Below are 25,025 nucleotides of genomic sequence, written 5' to 3'. Positions count from 1 at the left end.
TACGATAAGACAAGGGAAATGGTATGAGCCTTTCCAACTCTCCTTACAATATCAAGATTAAAACTGCGTGGTGTTTGCTCAGGATCTGAACAGGTGAGTGAGTTTTGAGACATGGTGACATTTTCCAAGAACTTCTGTACCTAAAAATGTTTAATAAACCACTGTAGATTGAGCAATAGGAAGTATAACTTTAAAACCCACTCAGATCAGAGATTGCCCAGTTCAATACACCCAAAATGACTGAGAGAGAGGACGACACATGGGGGCACCTACTGCAAAGCATTGTGGGAGAGGTTCTGTGTGAAATCCTGGCCCCATTGAAGTCCATGGGATTTTTGCCATTGATTTCTATGAGGCCAGCACGCCACTCTGCAAATTTTTCTTGCAATCACTGCTATGGACTGGTTAAGAATTATGCATCCTCTATTAGTTGGTTGATCTGGTTTCCCCTGCTCTCCACCCTGACCCATTTGTTTGTCTCATCCACCTGTTACATCTTGTCTTTTTAGATTTTAAGCTCTTTGAGGCATTTGCTAGGGCTGGTCAGGAACTGGTTTTTCCATGTCATGACAAATTCCACAATTTTGAAATTTTTTTCATTCCAAACCAGAACGAAAACAAACAAACAAAAATTTTGAAATGTTCCTTGCAATGAAAGTCGGGGCGAAAAATCATTTGGGGCCAATCAAAACATTTTGTTTTGCTAAAATGGAAACGTTTTGTGTTGATTTTAACACTTTTAAAAAATGCTTTTTTCATATGAAAAACACTCAATGGTGTTTCAAAATGAAAAATGCAACGTCAGAAGACATCAAACTGGAAAGTTTCAACCTTTTCAAGATTCTTTTTAAAAAATTTTCTCCACAATCGACTTGTTTGGTAAAACACGCTGATTTCAATGAAAATGACATTTTTCATTAAAAAAATTTGTTTTGACACAACATTTCTGACCAGTTCAAATGGTCATTGGTCATATGTCTGCAAGGTGCCTAGAATACGGGGGTCCACCTGGTTGTGGCTTTAAGTGCTAGTGTAACATAGATGTTAAATAATAACTTTTTTATTATCCTGTTACTGTTCTCCCTTAAACACGGTTATAGGCTCAGGTTTTATTGGTCCTGGGAAAGATCAAAGAGATTTGCCTGTTACTAGCTCTGTTTTTATTGGTCTTCCAATGTAAACATCATGGAGAGTGCACAACTATCAACTACCCCCAAAATGTGGGCATGGGTGACTCAGGGATATGAAGATGCATGGTCTGCTGGCTCCTAGCCCCATCAGACAAGTAGTGACTTGCTATTCTTTGTTTTACAGTAGCAGTAAGGGGCCCTAACCAGGACTGGGACCCCCACTGTGTTAGATGCTGTGCATGCACATGTTAAGAGACAGTCCCTGCCCTGCAGGGTTGACAATCTAAGTAGAGAAGACAGAGGAAGTATGATTATCCCCATTTTACAGATATGGAACTGAACCACAGAGGCCCTGATTCAGGAAAGCTCTGAAGCAGATGAACTGTGGAAGGTTGATTGGGGGTCTGTAAGCGTGCAGACTCACCCCTGCAGCATCTCCTGCTGGTTGTCCCTGGGAATTAGCTCATTCCAGCTCCAGAGCGCCTTCTGCAGGCCGGTGATCTGCCTTACCGCTTGGCCCCATGTCCCTCCCTGGACTCTGGTGCCCTGTTAGCTGGGGCGCTGCTCCCTGGCAGTAGCCCCTTTCTCTCAGGGTCTCCCCTCCCTGGGAAATCCCCACCCACTATCCCCACCTCACCTCACCATCAGGCTACTGCCAGTCATTGTCTAGCTCCCCACGCCCTGGGGCAGACTGCAGTATCAGCCACTCATCACTGGCAAGGTTGGGTTTGGACCTGCTGCCTTTGCCTACCCCTGGGCTGCCCTCTGCAACCCTCAGTACCTGTTGGCCTTGTACTAGGCCGCAGCCTGGGGCTTTCCAGGCTGGAGCTCCCCAGCTCCTCTGCCTTTCCCCAGCCCTGCTCCACTCAGGTACCTTGTGTCTAGCTCCCTACAGCCAGGCCCTTCTCCCACTACAGGCAAGGGAGAGTGTTTAGGCTCCTGGCTCACAGCCTTTTTATACAGGCCAGCTGTGGCCTGATCAGGGCATGGCTCAGCTGCGGCTGCTTCCCCAATCAGCCCAGCTTTTAGAGCTGCAGCCCTCTCCAGGGCTGCTTGTTAAACTCCTCAGGGGAGGAGCGGGTAACCACCCCGCTACAGGGTCTCACTGTGATTCCCACTGACCAGGTCTCAGCCAGGGCTGTCAGAAAGGTCCTGCAAAGCTTCAAAGTCACTGAAATCAGAGTGTTCTAGCCAAGCCCACAAATCACCATTGCAGGGCTACCCAATTTGATAGCAGCCTTCAACTACCTGAAGGATATTAGGAAAAACTTTTTCACTAGGAGGGTGGTGAAGCACTGGAGTGGGTTACCTAGGGAGGTGGTGGAATCTCCTTCCTTATAGGTTTTTAAGGTCAGGCTTGACAAAGCCCTGGCTGGGATGATTTAGTTGGGAATTGGTCCTGTCTTGAGCAGGGGGTTGGACTAGATGACCTCCTGAGGTCTCGTCAAACCCTAATCTTCTATGATTCTACGAATTTCAAGGACCTGGATCAATGCAGTTCTCCCAGCTCTCACTCTCTTCCCCCAGGGCCTAGAGATGTGGGCCCAGATCCTCAAAAAGTATTTAGGCACCTAATTCCCTTTGAAACCGATAGGAGTTAAGCAGCTAGATACCTCTGAGGATCTGGGCCATGTCCCTTAGTGAACCTGCAGGTGGAGTTTCACTGGAAATGGTCCTAAGAAGGAAGTCGCTCTGCACATAGCTTACATTTCTCTTGCATCCCGCCCTCGCCGCTGAATCACTGCCCAGGGAACAATTAATACCTGGAGCAAAGAATTCAGAGGCGCTGCCCTTCCTTCGCCTTCTGCTAAGAACAAACATGAGTTCAGACAGCACCCCGGGGATTCCACTGATTGCGTAAGCCTCTTCTGGCCGCACAAACACGGTCTGCGCACCATTGCTCTGTGTTTGAAAGGCAGAGTACACAATCTCAGACCCTGAATTTTGGAGGGGCCCAGAGCCCGCAGCTCCCACTGACTCCAAGCCAAAAGGGGAATGTCAGCATGGGCTGCTCCAGCCTGACCCCCCCCGGGGTACATACTTGCTTGCGCAGTCCACGCTGAAGCCTGCATTGTGGCATCCTGGCTTCTCTTTTTAGAGAGCTAGCTGGAGAATACTAGTGTGAGTATGTCTACATACACTGCCATTCGGACCCCTGGCTGCAATGTTGATGTACCCTTGAGTCTTCTAGGAGGTGCTTTCAGACTAACAGAAACTGCTTGGTTGCAATCACAGGTCATCACAGCATTACTACTTATCCCTTAGTCAGCATTTTTTATCCAAGGCGCTTTATAGCAGTGGGGCAGTGTCACTATCTCCAGTTTACCAATGAGGAAACTGAGGCACAGCAAGGCAAAGTGACTTGCCCAAATCCACACAGTGAATCAGCAGCAGAGCCAGAAACAAAACTCTTCTCTCCCCCCGCCCCGCCCACAAGTCTAGCATCCTCGCCGCTGAATCACACTGCCTCTCCCATAACCCCTAGCATCCAGAATCAAGAGTGACCGATACTTTGGAAAGGTGTATCCAGAGTCCCATTTCCCAGTGACAAGTAAAAAATAAATGCAGCATCAACAAATTTCCCCCTCCCCGCTGTTTATGACTTTTTCACGTTTCCCAAGTACACTGTGAGATCAAAGTGACTAACGAAATAGATTAGGAATGTATCTCTTTGATCACACCTACAACAATCCCTGGTCATTAGTCACATAAGCATATGGAAGTGGCAAACCCACATCCTTTGCAAAATTTGAAGGAAAAAAAATCAGTGACAGAGAAAAACAAATTGCTTCACCCTCGCTGGCTCATTCAGCTTTGGGTTGCTGATCACGATTCAATATTTTGGGGTTAGAGGCCTTTTAGGATACCTTTCACATAACACAAAAACCATGGGGTCACCCAATGAAATTAATAGGCAGCAGGTTTAAAAAAAACATAAGAATTACATCACACAACGTACAGTCAACCTGTGGAAAATAATGATGGGGGATGTTGTGAAGGCCAAAAGTATAACTGGGTTGAAAAAGAATTAGATAAGTTCATGGAGGATAGGTAGATAAATGGCTATTAGCTAAGATAGTCAGGGGTGCAATCCCATGCTCTGGTTGTCCTTAAACATCTGACTGCCAGAAGCAGGGACTGGATCACTCAATAATTGCCCTACCCTGTTCTCTCTGAAGCATCTGGCACAGCCCACCGTCAGAAGACAGGACACTGGGCTAGATGGACCATTGGTCTGACCCAGTCAGGCCATTCTCATGTTCTTATAAGACTCCGGATTGCTAGAAATGAGACCATGCTGCAAAATTCAGCACCCAATAGGGAATACAGACATCTGGATTTGGTTTCACACACCCCCGAACACAGAAAAGCACTGTGCAATTGTGATCCAGGAACACGCGTTAGTTAGATCTCACAAGACTTCTCTGGTAGGTTCAAAACTTGTATTAGCTCTGTTGGGCTGATGTGGAAACTGGGCACGGAGATGGGAAGTGCCTTGCAAAAGACCACAGAGTAAGTCAGTGACAAAAATGGAACATGAGGCCAGGACTCTGGATTCCCTGCCCCTTTTCTAACCATTCACTAAACCACGTATTTGTATAGCCCTTTAAATAATAACCAATTGGGGGGTGGGGAAGGAAGGGGAACTAGACAAGAAACTCTGCTTTTCTGGATGCTACTCTTGGTCATCCTTTGGTTATACAGATGCTTCCTATTACCAGCCTTGCTCCCCTTTCTTAGCCTGTCACGACATCCATCTCTGTTATGGAGCCTATTGCTGGGACCTCAGCTGACTTATAAGAACCCACCTCCCTGATGCTAGAACCCATGCATGGAGACTGCCCTACGGTCTCACTTTACAAGCATGTGATGCATGTAACTGACTTGTTTAGCTCCACACACTAGTTATGGGCTCCTGGCTCTCCTGTCCCTTAGCTTAAGCCCATCTGCTTCCTCCACCTTTCCTTTCTTTCTCCCAATAAGGGTAAAGTTCCTTGGGAGGCCATGCCACTGATTCTGCTCCACTGCTTGCTATGGCTCATGATGCCCACCTCTGGCCATAGATGCCTTTTAATTAGGAATGGGCTGAAGACACACAATTTGGCTCCAGATTTCAGATCCAGGGTGGGGGGCCTTTGGGTCAAGGCTCATCTTGACCATGAAAGATGTTGTCCCTGCGTGACACCACCCAGACTTGGCATGGTGACAGCAGTGGTGGTGTGGAGGAAGGAGAAGGTCATATACTGAGCACATTAGTCTACAAGGGTCTTAATTCTATATTGGACCCACCCTGCCCTGAAGCCTGATAAGCAAACCCAGGGAGAGGTAGAAAGGAGGGCCTCTCTGCAGAACTGGTTTCCATTTCCTTCTCCCACCCACCAGGCTACAGAAATGGAGATTTGGGGGCTTTCCTACCTGTGGGAAGCCTTCCCTCCAGGAAGGAATGAGCTGTAACATTGTACTTCCCTGCTGACTCAAGGAGCAGAGGAGAAATCAGAACCCATGCACAGCTGAATGGAAGGTCAAACAGCAGTGGGCTGGAAGCGCAGCTGATTTCTAGTCTCCGACAGCGCTGCATGCTGGCCGAAATGCAGTACTGCAGTCTTCCAGCGCAACAGGAAACTGCAGGATTCTGCTTGTGTTTTTTTATTTGCATCTACTTTTTTTTTTCTTGGCCCTTTGCAGGAGGATGGTGTGTGCGTCCCTCCTGGCTAGAGCAGGCAATGTATCTTCAAGGTAACTATCTGGAAGAACAAACTGGAAAGGTGAAGAATGCAGACTGGCTCAAGGCAAGGCAAGGGATTGCTCAGAGACCTCATAATATCCATGCTTGTAAAATGAGGCCCTAATGGGATACAAGGTGGGCTACTGGATGGGGCATGAGCGATGTGGGTTTTATTCCTGTCTCTGCTGCTGGGTGACCTTGGATAAGTTACAGTGCAGCTTTCTGCCTCAGTTTCCCCATCTGTAAAATGGGGATGATGATACCGATCTCCTTTGAGAGCTACTGATGGAAGGAGCTTCAAAGAGGCAGGTATTCTTATTATTTTTCCAAGTTCTGTTATGAATCTCCTTTGGACCACTCATTTCACCTCTGTGTTTCCCCTCCCACCCTTTGTTTAACACAGCTATTTAGCTTGTAAACTCCTCAGCCCCTGGACTGTCTCTCGCTGTGGCTCTGGTCCTGAAAGCTTTGCCTATGAGAGCAAGAGCAGGCCCTGGATTCTAGCCCCACTAGGACCTGTGCCCTCTAGTCACCTGTAACACAAATGCAAGCTTTGCCTGGACTTGTCTATGATGATTCAGCTCAATCCACTTTAATATAGCAGTTCAAACGGCCCATCCTGCTTGCTATCTTATCTTAGGTACTTATATGGCCCTCATTACCACAGTATCTGTTGATCCTTCCAACACCCCCTTTACACATGGGGAACAGAGGCCCAGAGAGAGACTGAGGGTCCGTCTACACTGCAGTAAAAGACACACCGCACAGCCAGAGCTGGCCCGAGTCAGCTGACTTGGGTTTGTGGGGCTAGAAGTAGCAGTGTAGCTGTTCGGGCTTGGGCTGGAGCCCAGGCTCTGAGACCCCATGAGGAGGGGGTAGGTCTCAGAGCCCAGGCTCCAACGTGAACCTCTACGCTACTCATTTTAGCCCCACAGCCTGAGCCCAGGTAAATCTGAGACGGGGAGCCCCAGGGTTTCTGACTGCAGTGTAGACGTTACCCTAAGTGACTTGTCTGGGGTCAAGGAGAGGCTGAGGCAGAACAGGAATGTGAACTCTATGGCCCTAACCACGGGACCATCCTTTCCCCCCTTCTTGCTCAGTTACCCTGGTTTAAATCCAGAGTAGCTCTACTGAAGGTGTCATTGCAGCCCTTCTAGATTTTTTTATACAAACCAGCATCCATACTGGTTCCTATCTTCTTCCGTCCCCTAGCTCTGCAAACCTCACCCCCTGCTTCTCCTCTGACGGCCAATAGCATGACAGGGGCCTTACTCAGCAGAGAATTAACCAGATTCAAAATGCATTTCCCGCCTAGTCGCTCTCCAGTTGTCAGTGCGTCTGCAGCCGTTCCTCCATTGTTAGCCTCTCGCCCGACTCTTCCCCACCCCCAACGTCTCTTTTAGAGTCTAACGAGAAAGACAACTCCGCCCTGTATGTTACTCTGTACATTTCATATGGATGGATATTGTCATCATTAGGCATGGGACTTCCCATGGCAGCAGAATACCAGGGTAGGGGGAACCAGTGTAATTCTGCTTCAGTGGCTCTTCTCATCTCATCAATGCTAATGAGCTCTCTTGTGATTTAACAGACTCTAGCACCCGGCCCACCGGCTCCATTCACTGGCGCTTTAGACTTAATGCAAATTATTGACTGATAACGCACACAAAGAGAAAGTAGGGCAACCTTCCACTGGGAGGGGAATTAAAAAGGCTGCCAAGCTCTGAGCTGGGTGCAGGGATCTCTTGCTACTGCTTATGAGGCTCTGTCTATGATGCAATGAGCTTATTGATGTGACTATAAAAGGGAGCCAGGCCGGGTGGTTTGGCCAAGAATTTAGATTTTTTTTGTTTGTTTTAAAAATGGTGAACTTAACTGGAGCTTCATCTTGGGGGGAGCACATGCATGCTCAGCACTTCATCGCATTAGGCTGTGGGTCAAGCAGGTACTTAAGCAAATGCCCAACGTTAGGAACCTGAGCACCGTCATTATTAACTTCAGGGAGCCTGCTTACATGGTTAGCATTAGAGAGGGGAGGGATAGCTCAGTGGTTTGAGCATTGGCCTATTAAACCCATGGTTGTGAGTTCAGTTCTTGAGGGGACCTCCTAGGGATCTGGGACAAAATCAGTACTTGGTCCTGCTACTGAAGGCAGGGGGTTGGACTTGATGACTTTTCAGAGTCACCTCCAGCTCTATGAGATAGGTATATCTCCATATATTAATTATTATATTGCATGAGCTAACATACCATTGCCAAAGCACCCATTAGTTAAAAAAATCTCCATTGATTCCCACGGGAACAAGAGCAAACTGTCAGATTACAGGGGTTGCATGCAGTGATGTAACTTAGTGGGGAGTCACCAATCACATAGATCTGCCTCTTCCCCAGGCTGGTGTGATTCTCCGGTTCTTTCGGGCCCACAATAACTAAGGAGGAGCAAAAAACTAGCAGCAGCAGCTAATCTTTGCCCTCCTTTGTTTGTGTCCAGTTTCCATGAGCTGTATCAGCAGGAGCAGCCAGGAGTCTGAATGTTGGGAACAATTATGATACTGTTTGCAACAAAGGGAGATTCTGATGTCAGAGGCCTCCCCCATTGCTGGGAAGCTTGGGTTTGTAATCATGCAGAGGGACAGCTTGTTACCAATTTCTCTTTTTTTAAAAAAAAATCCTCACCCCCAATGTAGCTTCTGCCATGCTGTGCTGCTAGAAAGGTCCCAGGTCACTGCGAGCAGGATTGAGCAGAATTCCTGGGGAGCCATGGGCTGGCTTTGCCACCTGAGAAAAGTCACTGTTGTGAGAAATCAGGCTGTTTTCTAGTCTCTCTTTTAAAGATTGAGAACCCCAGCTACAAACCTGCCCCCAGGCTAGGTCTAAATGTCCCAGCTGTCCTTATTTCATTTGCCATCATGGGTTAACCTGTGACTGAAAGACATAAGGGCTTGTCTACATTAGTGTAGCAGCATTGAACCTGTGCAAAATACAGATGATGCAATGTAACTTCTCCCTGGGCCAGCCAGGCCCATGCACTGCATCTATCCTGGGGCTTTGCACTATCCTGAGACCAAAATCCTTGATGTAGACAACCATTAGTAACAAGATGTATTCAAAGCGACCATCAAGGACGCTCCCTGCATCACTTGGAGCGTTTCTGTCCCAACCGGATGGCTTTCCAAATGGGACACGCTCAAGTTCCACCACATGTAAGCTGGTGGCCAGGTTGTATGGTCCTGCTTTGGATGCATTGGGTTCAGATCTCTCCCATTCATGTGGCTCTAACCTTGACATCCTGCCTTTGTGGCGAGGGATGTGGTGGGCACCCCATTCCTATGTCTCTCTAAATGAAGAATGGCTGTCTTCCCAAAGGATCTGCTCTAGCCCAAGAAGCAGTTATGGCCTTGATACTTACACTACAGCTAAGCAAAAGACTCCCTCCTGCAAGGCTCTGGGGTCATTTGCCACCTTCCACCAGCACTGAATTCACTATGGGTATGTTTACACTGCAGCTGGGCGCGCGCTTCGCTTTCATTGTGCTAGCACGTTGAAAATAGCCGTGTAGCACAGGTGGCAGGTAGGGCTAGTCACCTGGGTGCAAACCCACCCAGCGTTATCCCGAGCTGATGCCCATGCAACCCCCCAGCTACTCTGCTATTTTGAGTGCACGGGCTTGAGCAGAGTTGGGGGCCGTTGTCTACCCACGCTGGGAAGCATGTGCCCAGCTGCAGTGTTGATGCACCCTAAGAAAAAAAATCAACTTTTCATTAGAAGTGTATAGAAACGCTCTTCGTTACGATCAGATTGTACGTGATCACATTCAAAATCCCACTTGGAGGGTGTGGCTGAGGAAGGAGATCAGACTTTAAGGTCAGAAGGACCCATTACAATCATTTTGTCTGAACAATCCCTGCCAAATTACCTCACCTGTTTGTTGAGCACTTAGCCCAATGAAGTGCTGGTCCATGACTGGGGCTCCTGGGTGCTACTGGTAGATAAACAACAACTGAGGCTATAATTTAGCCAGCTGCTTCTTATACAATCAATCATTCTCCATGGCCTTGCAAGCCAAGAAGGCAGCTGGCTGAGCAAGACCTATTCGACACCCATAAGGGCTAAGCACCATCAAAATGGTGTGGGCTGGTTTGTGATGAGTATCTCTTCGAAACAGGCTCTGCTAGCAAACGTGGGAAACAACTCAAAGAGGAGAAAAGCCAGGCCAAGAATGAGGCCTCCAGATTCTCACCTACTTTTGGAGGTTGTTTAAAAAGTGTGTCAGCAAGACACCAATGTCTGAACTCCATTTTGTATTTAGAGATTCAGCAAGGACACCTACGGTACAGATGTCACCTGCGCTGGCATGCTAAAGGACCTTAAACCTGGTCTGCAGGAAAGGACTGACCTCCAGGGGTTGAGGCGCTAGTTATTATTTATATACAACCATAATCCCAGGGTAATCCTGTCTTGGCCTTACTACTGCAGCTCTCAGTTAAGACAAGGAGACTAGACAATTACGGAGGAGAGCAAGACCCTCAATCCATTTCACTGAGGGCACCAAACAAAATGAAAAACTCACTCTCACCCCAATTCTGGATTGAATGGTCATTGAGCTGTGAAAAGCTGCGGCCTTGCTTTCCTAAGCCAGCTAACCCCTCACCCACATTAATTGTATATACCATTGTTTGCAGTGTTGGTCCCAGAGTATGAGAGAGAGAGGGCGGGGGAGGTAATGTCTTTCATTAGACCAACTTCTGATCCAATCAAAGATATTACCTCACCCACCTTGTCTATGTAATTAAATAGCAGCACAGAAGCAGGACTGGTTCTTTCCACCAGGAACAAGGATCATTCCTTGTAAATGAAGTTGCTACAGTAGAAGATTGAAAAGCAACCACAGTTGTTTGTTTATTGGTGTATTTCAGTTGAGGAGCATTTAGAGCAGGGTGATAAACCACACCATTTGGATCCAGATCGTGAATGCTCTCTGTGGATAGGAGAGGTGTTTGGATCAGGGGAAAGTCACACAAACAGTTTTGGAGAACACACACCAGAAGTCTCAAACCTTATTTTGTCAGATTTGGGTCCTGTGGATTGTTTGACACAAGTCTGCACTATTCTCAGTCAGAACCCAGAAGGGAAAAAAATGACAGCTTTGGAGGAAACCAGTGGGAAGAACCAGCCAGGGACTCCAATAGGTAGGGGCAGCTACAGAAGCAGCCAATGTCTTTGGACATTCAAAGAACGTGTTAAAAATTTGACCAGACTTTCACTGCGCTGCTTGCTCCAACCCTCTCCCTCCCATTCTTTTCACTTCAGCTCCACTCGACACCTGCCCCTCACCCTCTGCTCTCTTGCCCTTTCCCCTCTCACCCGCTTCCCTTCAGTGCCCACCCCATCTTCACTTTTCCTGTAGTCGATCGCCTCCCAACCAAATCCACCCTCTCCCCCCAGACAATGTAGAACTAGCATGACATTTGCCATGATCACATTGTTCAGCCTGCTCATATGTGTTATAGCCCTTCTCCCACCCATGTGCACCCCCCCCCCCCAACCCCAGATTTGCTGCTTGGCTTGTATGGAACATGCTCAGTAACACTGCATGAGCCAGCTGGGTGGAAGCAGGGGGCTTGGACTCAAAACTGAGTCAGAGCCCTAGCTTAGTGTATGTGTAGACAGACCTTCAGGGGACAAGCTTGGCCTGTACTTGGTGCACCATATTCTGCGCTCAGTTACACCGGTGCAACTATGATGACGGATTCAGAAGGGACTGAATTAGGCACCTCCAGAGCTAAAAGCATAAACCGCTACACTTCAGGCTAAATAACCAAGGTGCTTTCTACCCAGGGGCTGTAACAAACTCATGTCCGCTGTGGATAGGTAGAGCCTGGGACCTGTGACACACACTCATTAGCAGCAGTGCAGGTGGGCAACCAATGTGGCATGACACCCAATTTAAGCCAGTGACTAAATCGATTTTCAATTGCCCTCCTACCCTACCATCATTCACAATGATCCTATAATTACATACAGCTACCTCCCCATCCATGTTTTCTTCTCCGTCATATTCCAATAAGGGATATGTGAATAAAAATCCTTAGTGTTTGAATAGTGCTTTACGTATCTTCCCAGGGATTGCACCAACCTTTGCAAACTGGCTCAAATAAATCCCGACGCCGAACCATCACCTAAATCTGGAATTGAAACACGGAGCTTGTTCAGATTGCATCTCAAAAGAGTGTAGACCTTTAGCAGCTAGGCTTGCCTTTAAACATGAACCGGTGTCCAAAAAGGGACCACCACGTTGGGCAGCTGCTGAACCAATCTTTTGCTTTGCTGAATTATAATTTATTTTAGTCGAGCTGCTCAACATTTTTCACAGTTTAAAAAAACAAAACAAAACACCTTTTAAGACCTGTTTTCAATTAATTGTGAAGAGCTTTGAATTGAGTTTTGGGTTTTTTTAAAACGGAAAAAATGCTTATATGGTTGAATGTAACCCACTGAATGGTTTTACTGACTTAAAAAAAATTCATGGTATAAAGAGCTATAACCAAGAGTACTTGTAAGATGGTGCCTTTACATTATAGACTAGTGTCTTGGAGGAAATGGTGCAGTTGGGTCATTTTAAACTGGAGTGAACAGAGGCACTGAGTATTATACTGTAAGGAACAATCTCGCATTGTGCAGGCACCTGCACTAGACTAAGGGCTCTCAATCTCAAGGATGCTATCTCAAGAGGAATTCTAGAACTAACTTTCTGTATGGCTAGATGGGAGCCTGAAGCTATTTTTATTGATGTAACAGTGGTTAAGAGCAAGCAAGAGATTGAGAACCATTGGACAGATGAGCTGATAAAGAGCTTTAGAATCTCTTATCTCCATGATTCTCTTGTCTAATAATCCCTCACAGCGTATTTTAATATTTTCACACCACAGAAGAAAATTCATTCATTCTGGGATCAAGGAACATTCAAAGTTTCAAGTAATCCTCAGGTTGCTGGAGTTCTCTCTTCAAAGCAATAAAAATGCGACAAAATTTTTTTGAAAAAAGTGTACTTTATCACTCTAAGTAACTAGAATTCAGGTATTAAAGAGAAAAACAGCCAATCACAACACAGTACAGAAATCAAAATTAATTTAACCACGCAAAATAAATTAAAACATTAAATATTAACTTTTTCAGTGCAACATATACAGATGACAGAGTAACCATGACTAAAAAAAGCTTCAGGTTGGTTATTTATAATAAACTTAGAGACTGAAAAAGGTTAACCATTCAGCTGGAGGAAGTTTCCTAGAATTAAAGCTGATTTTATTATTAATAAAGATAATATCTGTCTCAGAGGAGCATGGTCCCTGCAATGACGTGGTATTTCTGTCCTAGTGCCATAAAATTTCAAGACTGAATAAATGTGATATTTTAAAAAATGAATAGCATTCTCATAGTAGGTTTTTGGTAAAACTATCCAAAATGGGGGGAAAAATATGCCAGTTACACGTTTCAGGCAATCTGTTAGCCCATCCGGGACACCGGGTAAACGGCCCACATTATAGGGGCAAAAATGTTCCAAAAAGTGGGGTGATTTTCAAAAGGCACATGTGGAAGTTGGGTGCCCAACTAACTCTCGCTGACCTTCTGTGGAAATTGGGCAGCTATCCAGCCTTTGTGCCTTTAAAAATCCCCCTTCTCTCCCCCACTCAATCACATTTATTGATCTTGAAATGCCAGCTCCAATGAGAGTTTTTTTTTTTGCTGCAGTTAAATTATATAGACCCTAATTTTGCTGTTAAACCTGGATTAACCACACTGATTTTAAAATGTCTCCCCCATGAACAGAGTTGCTCTGAATTCGCAGCAGTCTTACAGAGCACAATCTAGGCCATGCTGTCTTTTTTGTACTTTAAACACTCAGGCTGAAAGCTTGGCTACATGGAGGTCAAAGGCAAAACAATGGGGCCAGGATTTCATGTGCTGAGTCACCAGAAGTGCTCATCTTTCCAACGTTACATTCAACGAGACCCTTTTGTGACAATTCCAGATTGCCTTAGAACCACAGAGCTGAACCCCTGTGCCAATGACGTCAACTGCAAAACTTCCATAGATTTCAGTGACAGCAAAGATTCAGCCTGTAGCTTTTTGTTTTCCTACCGTCAAAAATCCACAATTTATTTGATCTCCTTGCTCTCCCTCTCCTTGCATTGCAACTTTACCAGTAAAGAAACAGTCAAGGAACAAGCATAATTTTAAATCTCTTATCCTGGAACAGTTTCAATTAATTTAAAGCCTGCAACACGGCACAGGATAGACTGTCTATACTTGTGTGTATGGAAAAACCATTATGGGGAAAGAAAAGAGGAATTCAGATCTTCATTTTAAATTGTGAACCTAATATCCATGGTCACACGAACCTTTATTTCTCCCCCGTCCTTCCCAATCCCTCTTCAACTAGGCAATGGTTTTTTTTTAAAAAAAGTACATTCCATATTAATGACGTGTGAGCCCACTTTTTGAGTCAAATATCTAGGTATCTTCTTAAAAGCATCACCATTTTAAAAATCAGATCCTGGAAGGTCAGATAATTGCAAGGAGAAGATATGGAATGGATTATGAGATAGGGCCATGTGTATATTCTTTCTAATTGCTCTTTAGTGGGGTGTAATTGGGGCAGGGGGCAGGGATTAGGAAGGGAGGCAAGGATTCAGTGCTGAAAGTGTCTGAAAACCTAGATTAGATCCTCAGCTGGCATTGCTCCATTTAAGTGAATAGAAATATGTTAATTCATGCCAGCTGAGGATCTCTCCCCTTTGTTTTTAAAAGGTCAAATTAGTGGATACATGAACATTCCCACTAGTGGGTCAGCTCAGGAGGCATGTGTGAGCTTCTTGCCCATCAATACATTTCTAGGTAATATGGTAATATAGCAGAGACATGCCTAGTGGAGTATCAGATACCTGTGTGTTAGTGCCATCTTAACATGCGAAACATCCGAGTTGGGATGTTAAAGCAGCAGTCAGGCTTAAAACCATACCACCATTAGGGATGGGTGAAGAGCATCAGAATGACATCCACAAAGCAAATCTGACCCAGGCTTTTGAATGAATTCCTATGAACTTCTTGGGGTGCACCCAGCGCTAACGGCAATACATCTTCCTGAGAAGGAACATCCCTGGAAGGTCTGAGGACAAAGTGGGGTGGTCAGAGAATTATAAGCCCAATCGTTAGTCACAAGAACCATCCCTCTGCTCATGTATGTTGGTACTGGTTGCAGGGTCAGGTCCTACGAAAGGAACAAGGCTTGTGAAATAAAGCATAGCAGCCCCCATGGACACCTGCATCAAGGCAGGAAGAGAAGTCTAAATAATTTAGGCTACAAGAAATCAATTCTTTAGTCTTATTCCTCATATAAAAAGCAAAAGAGAGGAAGAGCACTATCCTGCAGGGTGCTGAGGGCTGGCCAGAGGCAACATAAGGGACTTGGCCTCTTGTGGAATTGGGCCCTAAATGCACAGCTTCCATAAGACATTTTAATGCATTTTTTTAAAAAAATCATCGGCGTGCTAAAAAACACCATCCCCATTCCTCATGGCTGGAGCATTCGGCATGTTTTAAAGGTGAAAAGGGACACTAAAAATGAGGTTGAACTTTTCTTGGGAGCCCTATGTTAGACGTTAAAGCCTGTGTTCTAAGAGGCAGGGCTAAGCTATTTATACAACCCTTGTAATTATGACCATCAACAACAACGCTTCAATATTAAGGGCTGAATTTGCCACCAAACAGAAATGGTCAGTGAACCACTGATATCAGTAGAATTTATGGCCACTTATGCCAGCAGGAAATTTGGCCCCTAGTTTCCTGAAGTGCTCAGAAACCAAGAACAGACCAATAGGGTCCCTCCCTACAAAAGAGATTTAAGGGATCTCAGATGGAGCAGAATTAAGCTGCTGCAGGACAGTTACATTGCACTTCAGTTCAGATATTTCTTCTCCAGTCATTTTGAGTCAACAGAAGACAGGGCGCTCTAATGTTTTAGGTGATATTGGAGAATTGTGGGTAATTCAGAAATTACTCCCCAATTCAGGAAAGCACTTAAGCACCTGCTTTAAAAGTTTAAGCAGATGCTTAAGTGCTTTGCTGATAAGGGCTGCTTTACAGAATCAGGACATTAGATGCGTTGGGTTTTTCCTCTTTGACAGACTCCTAGAATCACTGATGGAGTCACATGTACAGCTCAGAAATTGACCAGACCACACCCCATGCTGCCACACCCTCAAGATGCAGTGCCTGCAGCTTCACTGCCAAAGGGAATAATCCATATCCACCTCTCAGACATAGATGCTGCTATTTTAAAATTAATTTTTCAAATCAGCTTTAAAAATAAATCAAAGAATTAAACTGAGTGTGGGCGGGGGGGGGAGGGGAAATCCTGGGCGGAGATTGATGAAAGCCATCTTGGGTGAGGGTCAATCTACCTCCATAGGAAATCAAGGGGAGTGGACTCAATAGGTGTAGAATCAGGTTCATTGTAAGACTGCAATGTCAAGGTGCAAGGTCCAGCAAAGGGTTTAAACATGCTGATCTCTCTCAGATCAGATTATGGAACAAACCATCACTCGTATCTATTTTGAAATTTCCTCTGGTGCCAGTCATTAGGTTGCTATATTATAGGAAACCAGAAGTTCATAAGATTGTCATCTCTTTTAGGTAAGAGTTTGAAAATGAATAAGTAAGGCAGTTGTTTCCCATTTATCTTCTATAGAGAAACAAAATGTTGTTCTTATTATGGATCTGGGTTAAAGTTGCAAGCATTCCTCCCGTAACATTTTGCTTCTAAACAAAAAAGGGTGAAATTATGCTCTTCAATCATCAGGACAAACCTACGGCCAAATTCTCCTGCTTACATCTGTTGGGAAATTTCACTGACATCAGTGGAGGGATAGGCCTCAACCTACGCGCATAGAAGTGAATTTGGTTCTAGGACTGTATTTTGCCAGGCAAATCTGGAAGGAAACTTCAGATCATCATTCAGAAGAATATTTCACAGGTGGGACTGTCAAATTTGTTATCCAATTGCATCATGTTCAGTGTGTGTTTACCTTCTCAGACTCAAAGACAGTCTAGGGGTGTGTAAACATTTACCTACAAGTTATAATCCATACCCCAGGGAATAGTCCCATTTACTTAAGGCGGCCTGATTCTGATCTCACTAGAGTAAACTAGGAGTAACCAATGGAGTTACATCAGTGTAAGCAAGATCAAAATCAGATCCCATTATCTTATTCACTTACATCTATTCCCATGTGGAAGGGTTTGCAGGATTGAGCCCTAGATTTCCTGCTGTCATAACATAGCAACTCCTAAAGTTTTCTGAACAGTCCCTAGTGAGCATAAAGAAATGCAAAAAAGCCACATGTCTAAAGGCCTCATCCAAACCCATTACAGACATTGGAAAGACTTTAATAAGCTTCGGATCAGGCTCTAAATGCCTAGATTTCCATCACCCCAATGGCCGCCAATGGTTATCTCCATGTCCCATTTTTTCAGCTTTCCAACACCACCAAAGACATTTAACCCCCAAACACATTTTTCTGCCTCAATAACTTGGAATATTTTCTGCCATCACGTTTAAAATGCAAAGGATTGCGGGGCTTGAACACATTCCCCACAGCCATACACACACACACTGGCTCGAGCGTTGCTATTTTTCTCTTGCAACTTGTCTCCTGATGAAGAGAAATTGAATATCATCAGAAAGGGACAGGATAACCCTGGCCAGTCCACCTCGTCCTGTATTCCCCCCCAGATTTCATCTGATAGGGTGAATGTCTCAATGGCAGCAGCAGCACATGCAGACAGGATGTTCCTTCGAAAGGATTGGGTTCTCTCTTCTGAAAACAGAGACCTGCAACCGCTCCTCCCAACGAGTCAAATATGTAACAAATGCATGAACCAAAGACCCAGCCTTCAGGTACATTCCGTAAAGTCTCAAAGCAGGACAGATACTGACAGTGTTCTCATAAGTTATCTCCAACCTGAACTGTACACACTTTTTTCCAATCATTGGTGTCAAACCTACTCCCCAACACACAAATTGTCACATCTACATAAACATGAAGCTGACCCACGTGCAGTTCTCTTGTGGCCGAGTCTGAAGTCTCGTAAAACAGTCTTTAAGATTCCATGCTTGTGGAGATGTGGTCTACTCATTAGTTCATGGCTTCACATTGGATAGCCCCATGGAGATGGTGCCCTCCATTTGGCAAGGTTCTGAAAGCTCAGCATATAATACAGGATGCATATGAAGAGTCAAGGTAATGTAGCGTATGCTTGATATTAGTCCCCTCCAGAGCATTTTCTTCCATGGAAAAATGTTCTTCTCTGGAATGGGGTAGGCCTCCTTTATTATACTGCAGTAGTCCCATCTGGCCATGGCAATTAATATATTGGTCAAATCCAATTCTCCTTCAGACCACTGCAGAATAAAAAAACATAAGGGTTAACCTACTTCTGTGGGAGCAAACGAGGGCATAATTTCGCTCTAGTCTAACATCAGAAGGCAAGTGAGTCATAAGAATGGCCATACTGGATCGGACCAATGGTCCATCTAGCCCAGTATCCTTTCTTCTGACAGTGACCAGTGCCAGGTGCTTCAGAGGGAATTAACAAAACAGGGCAATTTTGAGTAATCCAGCCCCTGTCCAGTTTCTGGCAGTCAGAGGTTTAGGGACACCCTGAACATTAGGACCGTCTTGGCCAATAACCATTGTTGGACCTGTCCTCCATGGTTAAACACATTAGAAATTCCATTACAGCAATAATCCAGAGGGGTTAAATAACTTATGATTTTGGGTGCCTAACTTATGGCATTTAACAGTCTGATTTTCATAGGGTGGGTGCTTAGCACTTTCTGAAGATTAGGCTGCTTTATTTGAGCAACCAAAATCAGTCAGTCAGTCAAACTTGACTATGTAGGACAGGGGGTAGATAGCTTGTTTTTCCTTCTTGCTCATTCATAAAAGTTCACATTCAAATGACATTGCTATTTCACTGCCTGATCTATGGATAAGGGCTCCCCGTCTCATGAAGGAAGTCTAAAGCGCTCTCTCCTTCACTGTATGAAAAGTACAATATCTCCACTACAATCTGTAGCACCTGATAAAGTCGCAAACAGCTCAGGAGACCACTATATAAATCCAGGAGAAATAAAGGCACCTTAGCTGCCATTATAAATAGATCAAATAATCTAAAAGCAAAACTCTAACAATAAGAGGAGTACACGCTTTCTACATAATTCTCAGTCTCCTTCGTGAGTGTAATGAATAATTCAGGCTGACTAAGATAAATAATTAGAGCAGAGACAAAGAAAAACAGGAAAAGATCCAGAATAACCCTGGCCCCTGCCTAGACGGTATGTCATATGTCACCTTGAATTTATTGCAGTGTGTTGTGCAAAAAAACCTCCTACACTGACAAAGAATACGTTGTACCGAACTGCCAAAAGCACAGAAGACGTATTTTCAGAGATGCTAAAAAAGGTTGTGTGATTTATTCCAGTGTCATTGGAAATCTTTTGCAATCAATGCTCATTCAGTGCCACAAATGGGACTTGTCTACATGCAGATGTAGTAACCCTAAATAGACATGCCAAACGGTTTGTAAATCAATTTTAAAAAGGGTGTAAAAAAATAAAATAAAAAAAATCACTCAGCATTCAAAAGATGCTTTACTATAAATTCAGGCGGTCTGTAAAAAGAGAGACTGGGAAATTGCATATTTAGGGGGATATTTTCAAAGGTTGGTTCGCTACCATTGCACATTTGAAATCTTCCCTCACTTATATACGATAAGATTTACTAAATTTATTAGATTATATTACTTCTCACTCTTTATGTGCTTTACTATTTGCATTTCTCTCAGCAAGGGGTCTAAGCCAGTAACGCTTATTCACATGATCAGTCCCAATGGGGCCCGATTCAGTGTTACACCAATGCCATTTTACCATCACCTCCTTTTGATCCTTTGGGGATTAAACATCTTCATCTTTATGGCAACATTAAGATGCAGTGAAATAATTTCATTAGGCACTGAACCAGGACTCAGGTGACCTGGGTTCAACTCCCAGCTCTGTCACTAGTTTGATAGGTGACCTTGGGAAGTCGCTTCCCTCACTCAGTGAGTCAGTTTCCCTATGTGTAAAACTGATAAGGATATTGACATCCTTTGCAAAAGAGCTTGGAGAGCTATGGATAAAAACTGCTATATAAGAGCTAGGTATCATCACCCTGCATCTTGGAAATGTCAGCTAAATTCACTTAAGAAGCAAAGTTGCTCAGCAGTTCTAACTTACCTGGTAAGTCAGCTTCCCCTATTCCCCCGCCACCCCCCCAAAAAAAGGTAGGAGTGCAATAAAAAAAAATTAAATGCATGAAAGGTTGATCTCAGATGCATTCCAAAGGGTAAACAGGACCATTCTAATAGAGGATGCTGAAGGATGAAGTGTACCGATGCTCACACTCTCTTATGTGATCTCCAAAAGGACCCCATTGATCCTGCTCCCATAACTGCCTACTGCAGATAGAACCCCCTGGTAGGTGTGTTACAGGTTGTAGGCCCGGCTTGAGTCATTAGACATGGGTGAGGCCTCATTTCTTGGGAGACAAGATTAGGGAGGTAAATGGAACAGGAGGTTGGGAACAGAAGGTCCATGCTAAAACTAAGCTAGGTTAATGGGTCAATAAGATAAGAGACAATGTCTGTACTAGCTAAAATGAGGGGGGAAACACCCAGGGAACAATTTACAGTGGGCAAAATAAGCCTGGAATGTAAAGAGGAAGTCATACATGGACAGTGCGTGTCTAGAGCATGCTGTACAGGGATTGGTACCTCCGCAGTAACCAAGCCAATCCCCCAAACAGTAAATGCAACAGAATGTGTATATGTATATAAAAAGGAAGAGGTTTGGAGTGTAACTTTGGGAGTGTGGTACACTCTATGCCCACCCCCTATGCTTGAATCCGATCAACTCAGCACAGCTTTGCTGTAGGCCAAATAAAGATACTCGAGTGACAAAATCTGGAGTCAGAGTTCTTGGGCAGCTGAATGGAAACAAAAAGGTCTCAGAGGGAATCCCAACACCGGCCCACCTCCATGCCGGATCCACCTAGGATAGGAGTCTGTTGCAGTGCTAGGCAGCCTTGACTCTTTAGCTCAAAAGCTGTAGCAACTCATGCTTTTAGCTGTAGAGGTCCCCGGGTCAAGTCCAGGGGTGTTGACCAAGATGGTGGCACCTTCCTTTGAAGAATCTGATAATGGCTACTGCCAGGCTTCATGCATTATCCATGGGTATGGAGAGATACAAATTAAATAATAGAAGAGGGATCATTTGGACTTTGCCTACTACCGACGCCCGCTAAATGGAACTCAGCTCCGTAACAGGATCTCCATCTCCACGGCCAACCAATTAAACTATTGGAAGGAAGCCGCTGGTATGACAATTGTTCCTCCTACCTGTCTCTGAATGGCAACAGGAAGTTCCCCCCTTTAGGAGCCCGCTGGGCTTCTCGTGTCTACAGATGAAGGCTCGGCACCATTCACAATGTTTTCTTATCTGACAGCAGCTGAAATGCAATTAAGGGCAGGGGTGTTAGGACAGAGACAAGGCAAAGAGCTCATGCACAACAGTGAAGAGGTCTCTATTGTTCAGCAATAACCATCTCAAAACATATTGGGCTTAGTTCTGCTCTCAGCTACCCCAAAAAGCTCCATTGACTTTAGTGAAGATGCCAATGCAGACTGACAATAGAATGCGGTCCATCATACACAGCATTCACTTTGCTTAGCACCGAAATGCAATTTCCCCGCTGAGGGTGGGAAATGACAGGCGTTACTGCAGCACCAACAACGCTACACGAGAGTCTTGATGCAAGGACAAAGGAATTGCCTAATAATTGCAAAGCAACAGGGGAATTTAGATAGGCAAAAATGGGACAAACTCACCCCTGGTGTAGCTCCATTGATGCACAGGAATGAATTTAGATCTGGTTAGTTACCCGAGATCTGGCATTTGAACCAGACACTGGAGACTCAAAACTCTACTCTTAGGAAGAGTGCCATGAGATCTTTCAGGATCTAGTCTAGACAGGAAAAGACCTAGAGAGGAAGGACAGCCTGACGATGAAGGCACCGGTCCGTGACTCAGGAGATCAGGATTCAATTCCTACCTCTGCCAGAGACTCATTGTGTGATCTTAGATAAGCCACCTACTCTCGGTCTTTGGCTCCATCCAGGAAGGCACATAAGCATGTGCTTGATTTTCAGGATATGCTTAAATGCTCTCCTGAACCAGGGCCTTAGTTTCCCCATTTGTGAAATGGGGGTGATGAGAATACTTCTCTCTCACCTTTTATCTATCTAGATTGTAAGAAATTGACTAGCACTACACAGCTGTACAGTTCCTACCGCAGTGTGATCCTGATCTCATTTGGGGCCTCTAGGTGCAGATAAATAAACCACAAGTGCTCAGAAACTCTGGTTTAGACCTCAGACAACCGGAAGGGATAAAAGCCCTCGAATTTGGAACAAATTCTACACAGCAGCCAACAGTACCAATTGATGTGCTGTTGAAAGATTTATTTACATTTATAAGTATATATCAGCTGTGAGAAAAGTGACAATTATGGCAAGACAAACACTGGTTTATTGCAGCTGTACCGACTGGTTTCTTCATTTGATTCCATCGTGAATGAAGAGTTAAGAGCTAACTGAAAGAAGAGTTAGGACATGCAGAGACTATGAAGCAATATGTCTCGTAACACAAGCCACTTGGGTTGGGAAATCAACCACAACAACACTTACCTATTCCTTTAAATTACACAGTGAAGACAGTATTGTTATCTTAACAGTATACGCATGTTGCAACATGAGTATATTGCCCACCTGCCCTTAGAATTAACATTGAAGTACTTTACATCAATAGGGATGAGCTGTTCTGTGCAACTCCAGTTATCCACAGAAATGGGCTGTCAAGAAGAGTGGGGGAGACAAGGCCCTGCACCCACAGCTTCCTGCGATTCACCATGACTCTCAGCCAGCCAGTAAAGCAGAAGGTTTATTTAGACGACAGGAACACAGTCCAAAACAGAGCTTGCAGGTACAGACAACAGGACCCCCCCAGTCAGGTCCATATTGGGGGCCAGGGATCCCAGACACCGGTCTGGGCTTCCCTCCCCTTCCCCAGCCAGCTCCAAATTGAAACTCTCCATCCCCTCCTCTGCCTTTGTCTCTTTCCCAGGCCAGGGGCTCAGCACCATGCAGGGTCAGGTCTCGAGTCTGCAGCTGCCATGAAAGCAATTTTCCACTGTCTACATGCATAGGGCCAGTTCAGAGAAGAATCTGAGGGAGTCTAGTTCATGTAACCTACAGCTTCTTCCAGTCCTGCAGTATAAAGTTACACAGTTTGGATGCCTTTATATCAGTAAATGGACATAACAGCCCCCCCCCACTTTTATACCTGTGAATTTGGCCCATATTTTGGTATGGAGTTAAGAACCTAACACCTAGTTTTTAAATTAGCTTTTCAGTTCCTCCATTTAAAGAGAGAGCCTTAGACATCAGCAGGTTTTCAGACAGAATTTTTTCCCCGGCACTGCACTCAAACATCCTACCAGTAAACAACCATTATGAGGTTCAGATTATTCTGTGTATGAAATAGCCTGGGTCCATCCCTTCCTGATTCCCAATCGTGGCTCTGAAACAACTAAAGAAGCCACTTGAAAGAATTAAATGTGGGCTTCTAGTGGTGTTATATGGAACTGGGATGTATTAGCAGGAGTGTTGTAAGCAAAACACAAGTGGTAATTCTTCTGCTCTACTCCGCTCTGATTAGGCCTCAACTCAATCTCCGTCACTGGAGGTTTTCAAGAACAGGTAGACAAGCAGGGATGGTCTAGAGAATACTTAGTCCTGTCTCTGTCCAGGGGACTGGACTAGACGACCTACCGAGGTTTCTTCCAGCCCCCCGTTTCTACGGGTCTGTAATGCATGGCAGAAGGGGACTTCGAGTCTGTGTGGATGCTTATGCACAGCTAAGATGCATCAACAGAATCTCACCGAGACCCAGTCAAAGTAGTACGCTCGGCCACAACAGCACGTAACGCAGACTTACTGTATTAGTACACAAGCCACAATAAGGACGACGGATGCTACCACTGAAACCACCACCAAGGCAGTGATGGTTTGTTTCTTCTGATTGGCAGCTACCACTGCAAGGAGGTCTGCGTGTTCGCATCGCGTCCCGACGAACCCAGAATGGCAGCTGTGAGGAGAGGAGAGATGAGAATTAAAGAAAGTAGAAAAGCCCATGTGCACCAAAGAAATAATGATCCAGTCATTGGGGATTCTCAAAAGGCATTTGGCAGTCAGAGCCAATGAGAGTTAGGCACCTCAGTCCCCTAGCCAGAGAGTAAAGAGTGGGACAGTGACAGGCTAGCAATACTTCAAATGCCAATTAAGGGGTTGATCCTGCAGCCCTTACTCTGGCAAAGCTCCCACCAAAGTCAAAATAAGTTATACCTGATCAAAAACCTGCAAGGTAAAGCCCTGAGCACATACTAAGCCAGCAGCTCCTTGCAGCCCCCCCAGGCAAAGTTTTCAGGCCTCCAAAAGCCATCTATTTAGGCTGGATTTTTAGAATGCCGAGCCCCTGCAAATACCCATTCAAGTCTTGGGACGTGCTGGAGGCACCACTGAAAAAAATCAGGCTAGTAACTTATGTCTACGCTGCAGTTTAAAAAACCCGTGGCTGGCCCTCGCCATCTGACTCAGCACTGAAATTAAACAGCCCCGCAGTCCGAGCCCTGCAAGTCAGTCAGCTGGTGTGGGCCAGCCATGGGTGTCTAACTGCAGTGTAGACAGACTCTTAGGTAACTAAATATGGATTTAGGAGCCTAACTTTTGGCACCCAGGTTTGATCTTTTCCCCCTTTGTGCCATGAAGGGCAAGGGAAGGTGGATACTCCATTCTCTGAAAATTCCAGCCCGTGTTGTTTCCTTAGAGGTAACGTGCGACTCCAAAGATAATGCAATAAGTTATGTGTGTCAGTTCTCATCCCAAGGGAAATGCAATGGACACTGTACAGTTACATAGGCCTGCTGCCCTGACGAACAGTGGATCACTTCTCT

The 25,025-nt window shown here is 45.1% G+C and overlaps 1 protein-coding gene across 1 annotated transcript in view; it reads right to left on the bottom strand.

Moving 5' to 3' along the window:
* Positions 1-16,253: 16,253 nt before the first annotated feature.
* The window catches only part of TGFA (transforming growth factor alpha), a 42,074-nt gene continuing 33,302 nt past the window's right edge, over positions 16,254-25,025 (bottom strand). Inside the window, exons 4-6 of the mRNA XM_045006842.1 lie at positions 24,011-24,160; positions 21,355-21,464; positions 16,254-18,319 (exon numbers count right to left, since the gene is read on the bottom strand). Coding sequence (XP_044862777.1) covers positions 18,312-18,319; positions 21,355-21,464; positions 24,011-24,160 — 268 coding nt within the window. The 3' untranslated portion in view covers positions 16,254-18,311. The remainder of the gene's footprint in view (positions 18,320-21,354; positions 21,465-24,010; positions 24,161-25,025) is intronic.

The sequence above is a fragment of the Mauremys mutica genome, chromosome 2, assembly GCF_020497125.1.
Source record: "Mauremys mutica isolate MM-2020 ecotype Southern chromosome 2, ASM2049712v1, whole genome shotgun sequence".
In the NCBI taxonomy this organism is placed as follows: domain Eukaryota; kingdom Metazoa; phylum Chordata; order Testudines; family Geoemydidae; genus Mauremys; species Mauremys mutica.
Note: the sequence above shows the minus strand (reverse complement) of the source record. Positions and strands in the feature narration are given on the sequence as shown.